The sequence below is a fragment of the Scylla paramamosain genome, chromosome 14 (genome assembly GCF_035594125.1).
Source record: "Scylla paramamosain isolate STU-SP2022 chromosome 14, ASM3559412v1, whole genome shotgun sequence".
Taxonomy (NCBI): domain Eukaryota; kingdom Metazoa; phylum Arthropoda; class Malacostraca; order Decapoda; family Portunidae; genus Scylla; species Scylla paramamosain.
This window is the reverse complement of record NC_087164.1, coordinates 12,979,923-12,987,422: the sequence shown is the minus strand read 5'-3', so window position 1 is coordinate 12,987,422 and position 7,500 is coordinate 12,979,923. Positions and strand designations below refer to the sequence as shown.

Here is a 7,500-nt window from a genome sequence, read left to right as displayed (position 1 = left end):
CTTTCAGCGGCGAACTCCTCCCATTCGATCTCCCTCCCCGGACCCTCTTCGCGCCGCCCCTTAATCCCTCCTCCTTCCCTTCACGGCAGGATGTGGTGTGGTCTGAGGAACACGGGTGGCGCCTCTAAAAGACACACCACCCACGAGAGAGAGAGAGAGAGAGAGAGAGAGAGAGAGAGAGAGAGAGAGAGAGAGAGCCAGCTAGACAGACAGACAGACAGCCATTTCAGCCATCCGACACCCAAATAACCGCTCCATAAGCCCAGTCCTTCCTCTGCCACTCCCTCACTCGTTCACTCCCAAAGGCCCAATTACTGAGACCAGGTTGCATTAAGCCCGTCGCCTCCGCCTAGTGAAAGAGGAGAAGGAAAGGAGGAGAACAGACAAGAAGACTCCCACAGCCGCTGCACTACCACTGCTTGAAGCCCCAAAGCCCCCAAACCAGGCCAGGACCTCTCAGTAACCACACGTTTTATGGATCAAGCAAAAAAGGAAAAAAAAAAAAAAAAAGAGAGAGGGAGCGATTCTATAGATGTAGTTTTAATGGAAGAAAAAGACGCCGAGATGTCATTCTACCCAAGGCCAAAGGAACGTAAGGGACAGTCTGTTTCGTGGTCTCTTCACCCTTGTTGATTCAGTGCTTAAGGGTGGAAGTTAGTCTGTTATGGGGAAGGGGAGAAGGGCGAGTGTGCCAAGGGCTTTTGCGACAATTTGTGATAGGGAGGGTAAAGCACCGAACGCCTGGCTGTGGTTACCTTTATAGGGGGGCGAGGTAGGGGAGTGGAAGGGAGTGGAAGGGAGGGGACCTTGAGCCCTGGCAGACCGCCCTGAACCCTAAGACCAAAGCTGCTTCATCTCCTCCTCCTCCTCCTCCTCCTCCTCCTCCTCCTCCTCCTCCTCCTCCTCCTCCTCCTCCTCCTGCTACTCCTTCTCTTCTTCCTTCTTTCCCTTCCTCCACACACTTCTGGCAATAAATAATGTAAAGAGGGTTTCATTTCAAACAAAATCGAAAATGGTTGGTGGGTTTGAAGGAAGAGAGAGAGAGAGAGAGAGAGAGAGAGAGAGAGAGAGAGAGAGAGAGAGAGAGAGAGAGACGGGGATTGTCTTTGAGAATTTATTGCTCATCCATCACGCCTTCACGGGTCGCTCTCTCTCTCTCTCTCTCTCTCTCTCTCTCTCTCTCTCTCTCTCTCTCTCTCTCTCTCTCTCTCTCTCTCTCTCTCTCTCGTAACCATTAATAAGACCGGCAGCGCTTTGCCATCTTTCTTTCTCTTGGTGATGAGATGATGATGATAATGATGATGATGATGATGACGACAAATGTATGTCATATGTTAATACTCATGTGATGATCGTGATGGTGTTGATATGGTAGTTTAAGGGACTATGACACGTGTATATATTGATGATAGTGATGGTGTATGTAGAAGTGAGAATGTTCTAGTGGAAGAAGAGAAGGAAACAGTGATGTAGAACGAAGATTTTAAGAGATATGTGCATAAATGAATGGATGGATGGATAGATGGATAAAGGGAGGGAAAGACGTATGGATGGATGGATGGAAGAATAGAGGGAGGGAAAGAGGGATGGATAGATGGATGGAAAGAGAGAGGGAGGGAAACTTAGATGGAAGGGACACATGGATGGAAGAAGAGAGGGAGGGAAAGACGTATGAATGGATGGATGGATGAAAGAAGGGAGGGAGGGAAAGAGAGATGGGTAGATGGAAGGATGGAAAAAAGAAGTGAGGAAAAGTTAGATGGATGGATTAATGGGAGGACAGAGGGAGGGGAAGATGGATGGATGGATAGACGGAGGGAGAGTGCGGTATGGTGGTAGTGGTGAGTGGTGGTCGTCTTGGAAGAGTAAGAGACATTGGACCATCCGCCCCAGGGTTTCAGAACAGGTCGTGACCATCCCACCTCCATAAACAACTTATTTACTGGTCCTACTGCATTACCGCCGCCAGATGGCCTCTCCTCTCCTCTCGTCTTCGTCTTCCACTTTCCCTTCATTCTCGCTCGCCTGTGTCTTCTCTTTGTTTTATCGTCTTTGTGTTCCATTCTCAATTTTTCGTTCATCATCTCTTCAAATTTTTGTTTTTCTACATATTTTTTTTTCTTCTCCAGTTACTCTGTTCCCCTCTTTTCTCTTTTCTTTCATTCTTCTCCTTCGTATTCCTGTCTTTCAATCTTTACTCAAACTTACTTTCTTCCTTTCCTGCAGTTTCAATCTTTCGTTTCTTCTGCTTCTCTAATTCTTCTTCATACTGCCATTTTTTCTCTAAAATTTTCCCTGCCATTCACTCATCCTTCTACTGTTTGCCTTCCTTCCTTTTATTTCCACTCGCCTTTCCTCCCTTTGCTTCTTTTCTCCTGTGCTTTCTCCCCCCGTCATCTATATTCCGTGTATATAAGAAGCATAAGTGGTGTCGTTTAGAACATTGCCTGTAAAAATTATAATGTTTAACCAGCATCAGCAATATTTTCATGTTGCGATATTTTTACCTAATTATGGGTTTAAGTATCCTCCTCATCCTCTTCCTCTTCCTCCTCCTCTTCCTCCTTTTTTTCCTGCTTTTTTCTATTCCTCGTCTTTTTTTTTTATCTTCTCTTACTCCTTAGCAATTATGTATTTACTTTCAGTCTTTCAGATGTATTTCTTTTAATATTCGTAATCCTCCTGCTCCTCCTCCTGCTCCTCCTCCTACTCTTCCTCCTCCTCCTATTCCTAATCCTCCTCCTTCTCTTCCTCGTCCTTCCCTTTCATTTACTCCTTCTCCTTCTCCTTCTCCTTCTTCTCTTCCTCCTCATCTTCCTCTTCTTCTTTTAGTCCCCCACAATCAGCCTCGTAAGAACAAACACATTTAATATTTGACCTTTTGTGTTCATCTGTGTTTCTTTTTCACCTTCTCTCTTGCTCCCTTATCCTGGCTACTCCCGGACATAAACATCCCCTATAGGGCCTCCCCGGCCACAAGTTTAGGTCCAGTACTGTTTTGTTTACCTCAGTTCCCCTAATGCTGGCAGACACAAGCCGCGTCAGGTTACTGCAAACACTCCCCTCGTCCTCCGCGCCAGACAGACACAGGCAGGCAGGCAAGATAGGGAAGGAACGCCAGGGAAAGGTGAGGGATGTCTGGCAGAGAGAGAGAGAGAGAGAGAGAGAGAGAGAGAGGGAGAGAAAATGTAGGAAAGGAAGAAAGAAAGCAAGGATGAACAGAAGTAATGCATATTTCAACCAATTAAATGAAAGCAAAATGGAAGTTGGTTATAATTATTTTGAATCTGAGGACAAATTTTCCTTCCCTCTCTGCAAAGTCAGTTATTCCGTAATATTTATCATGGGAATCTACCAAAAATGAACCAAATGGAATTGAGTTGCCTTTTGTAAATCACCTGACCTTTTGTGACCTTTTATTCTTACATTCTAGACTCAAAAGGATAGATTACGGTAGGGATAAGAAAAAAAAAAATAGCGCTGCAACTAACATATACTTTACTTGACATGTTCTTATGATCTAAAAAACTAAAGGACTGTAAAGATAAGGAAAAAAATAGCATTAGAACTTAACATGAGAAAAAGATAAATAAATAGATGAAAAAAAAAGTGACAAAAGTATGGAAGAAAAATATCATTGGAATTGACATATACTTTCACCGTTCATCATCTTGACAGACGGAAGGAAGCGTATGACCACCTTCCCCTCTCTTACCTTGCCCTTAAGCTGTAACCTGAAAGCAAACTGAGGTAATTCTCCGACGCCGTGTGTGGCATATGTAATGGTTTTATTGCTGTGTATTGATGTGTGCGACCTGGGAGGAGTGTAGGGGTGGTGGGAGAGGTAGTGAGGGGTAGTGGGTGTAGGGGAGAGGAGGTGGTGGTAGTGGTGGTGAGGGGGGACGGCGAAACGAATTGACTCCTAAAAGCTGAGATGTACAGTGGTGACGGAGGTGTAGGAGGAGGAGGAGGAGGAATAGAGGGACAAAACAAGACATATCCATGCATACATATACAGTTACACACACACACACACACACACACATACAGTTCAGAAGAGTGAAAATTGAGCAAAAAACGCTGAATATAGTGGAAGTAATTGTAGCATGTTACTTGACAATTGCCCATGACTATAACTTGCTAGGTATAATACTGCTATTACAAGTCTCTTTTAGATAACATTCACGCACACACATCACCAAACCTACCTGTATCTTATTTAGCTACCGTACACTCACATATATAATCACAGGAAGCGTGGCGTGGGGTGTTTCTTGGGTATTACTGGCGTGTCTCGTGTACTCGGTGGCAACACGCAAATGGTGGCAGAAGTGGGATTAACCAGATGACAGTAACGGAGACGACGACGCCAAAGAAAGGCAAACTCAAGTTCTTACAGAGGACAGGATAGAGGAAGGGGAGAGATCTTGGGCATGTGTTGGAGTTGGCAGAGGGATAAAGTGATGAGAAAAGGGGAAAAAGTACTGGAGATTTAGAGAAATTAGTAAGAGGTCATACGCATGCATCTCTTCACCTTAGATTGCGGGTCCCATATCTTCCTCGAGATTGACCACGAGCTATAAATATAAAATAGAGGAAAAAAGTTTAATTTGTAATTTTGTGAACGGTAAAACAGAAATACCCCCGTAAAGGCTGGTTATTTTAGTTTCAAGTCGCTCCCTCAAGTTAAATGTAATCTGTTACTGCGTCTATTCATCCCCTGATCCTGTCCACCTCGAAGTTTAAGGCATCGTGGTGGCCAGTGAACCTCCAACCCCTCACTTCGCCTCCCCTCCCGTCCCGTCCCTCCCGTGGAAGGTTAATTAGGGGAGCATAATAAGGCTGGCGGCGAAGCTCCCGGGGTCTGGGTAGGGGGGGACATCCGTCGGGGGGCTCCATGTCCCTTTGTCGCTAATTGTATATTTCTTTTTAGTTCCTGCTGTGGGGCCGTTATTGGGCGATAGCGTTACGGGGAGTAGGGGGAAGGAGGGAGAGAGAGGCTGGAGCAGGGACAAGATCGGTTTTCTAATTACAGGGGACTTCTGAAAATTTGTCTTGCTTCGTGGGGAAGGAAAGAAAGGTGACTGGAGATGGAAGGAGCGAGACTGAGAGAGAGAGGGAGAGGGAAAAAAAAAAAAAGACAGGGATAGTCAGGGTTAACTTGTCAGGGGTGAGTAGAGAAACAAAGGCTTCAGTTGGCCATTAAGGGCGACGCGTAGGTAACAGAGGGAGAATATACGCCATTGGCTATTTCTGGTCGGGAGGGTTGATGGGTGAGGCGAGGCGCGGCGTCTGGACCAGCCCGGAGGAAGGACGCGGGAGGCTCCGAGGTGGTCAGCGGTTCCCTGATGGAGCGTGGTCACTCGCCCGCTGGGAGGCCTCAGTTTTTACTACTCCCTGCACCACAAGCCAACGCCTGCATTATTGTCTCTTGCTGTACGGGTGGTTGTCTCTTTTTATTGTCTCTTGTTCTCCTTCCCCCCTCTCGTTCTCCTCCTTCAGCTGGCCACACGCGAGGGCCCTCTCTTGTGTCCACGCGGCTCCAAGGCTCAACCTCTCCCCACCTCCGCCTTGTGGGTGAGGGGCGTGTTCTGTGCAAGGAATTAAAGTGCATGTACTCCCCGTGTCTGGTACTAGTTAGTCCCCCACCCGCCAAGTATCGCACTAGTTTTGAATCACCAAGTCGTAAACTCAGGAACAAACTGTCGATTTCTTTTCTTCTCTCTCTCTCTCCCTCCCTCCTGCACTTTCCTCAGACTTCAGCGTCCTCCAGGCTGGGCATCAGGTCACCGCAGGACCATAAATTGACTCTGGTTATCGTGGACACCGAGCCTCGTTTTGAAGTGTCCTTAGTGTCTGGCTGTGTTTGGCGCGTCGTCACTCGGTTGGAAAAGTGTTCGCCGTCCGCCTTGACTTCGATCTTTACCTCAGATACCCGTAGATAGATCATTCATTGGCCATAGACACTGAAATTAAGGAAAGACTATAATGATATTTTTAACACTTCTTTTTTGCTTTCAAGAACTATAATAAGATAATAATAGTAATCTAGACTGATTTCACTGTTCCATTTTACTTTGAACTTCACTTTCCTCTATTCCTCTTCCCCTCTTTCCCTTCTTCCTCCCTTCCTTTTTTCTTGTTCTGTCCCCTTCGTCTTGTTCATTCTCTCCCTCGCTACAAATGCCTTAATGGGGAGGTCCTGTTACGTGAAAGGTGGTTAGGTGAAGGGGGATTAGATTAGCGGCCCATTGCTCAATACACTCTCCTCCTCCTCCTCCTCCTCCTCCTCCTCCTCCTCCTCCTCCTCCTCTTCCTTCGTTTTTCCTTGTTCTTTCTTATTTTGGACATTTCAAAATTATTGTTTCTCTTCCATCTCTTCTTCACTTACTACTACTACTGCTACTACTACTACTACTACTACTACTACTACTACTACTACTACTACTACTACTACTGCTGCTGCTGCTGGTATTACTACTACTACTACTACTACTACTACTACTACTACTACTACTACTGCTGCTGCTGCTGCTGGTATTACTACTACTACTACTACTACTACTACTACTGATACTACTGATACTACTACTACTACTACTGCTACTACTGATACTACTGATACTACTGCTTTTACTACTACTACTACTACTACTACTACTACTACTACCACTACCACTACTACTACCACTACTACTACTACTACTACTACTACTACTATTCTCTCTCTCTCTCTCTCTCTCTCTCTCTCTCTCTCCTCTCTCTCTCTCCTCTCTCTCTCTCTCTCTCTCTCTCTTATCTCATCCCGGTAAGGCTTCACCTGCAGGGAAGGAAGCCCCACCAGCGTCTCAATATTAGTGTGATGCATCTTAAGTCTTCGGGGCTCACCTGACTGGCGCCGCCCCACCTCTTGTTGTTCCTCTTGTTGTTCCTCTGTCACGCTGCATTGTTTCTCTCTTAACCTAACCTAATCTAATATAACCTAATCTAAATTTAATCTAATCCTAACCTATCTCATCCCACCTCCGGTTGTTTTTCTTTTGTCTTGCTGCATTGTTTTGTCTATTAATCTAACCTAACCTACCGTAACGTAACGTAACGTGACGTAACCCTTGTTAAGTCTTTCAATACCATGACATTGCTTCTGTCTCTCAACCCTTTCGATACCATGACATCGATTATTTTTTTTATTGTTGGAGTCTCTAGAAGATACCAAGTTGAGAATGCTATTCTTCGTTATCAAAATCGTATTATAATGCATAATGAGTGAAAATATGAATTAAAATTAGTAATAAAATAAAGTAAATTAGAATAAAAAAATATCCAAGAAATTAGAGAGAGAGAGAGAGAGAGAGAGAGAGAGAGAGAGAGAGAGAGAGAGAGAGAGAGAGAGAGAGAGAGAGAGAGAGAGAGAGAGAACTGGGTGAGTGACACAACACACACACACACACACACACACACACACACCGAAGGGTCCTGGTGGCGGTGTGGGGGAAGAGA

At 45.3% G+C, this 7,500-nt stretch overlaps 1 protein-coding gene across 1 annotated transcript in view; it reads left to right on the top strand.

The window, feature by feature from the left end:
- Positions 1-7,500, top strand: part of LOC135107122 (AT-rich interactive domain-containing protein 3B-like) — a 63,936-nt gene that overhangs the window by 27,762 nt on the left and 28,674 nt on the right. Inside the window, 1 exon segment of the mRNA XM_064016831.1 lies at positions 5,503-5,573. Within this exon segment, the coding sequence (XP_063872901.1) occupies positions 5,503-5,573 (71 nt within the window).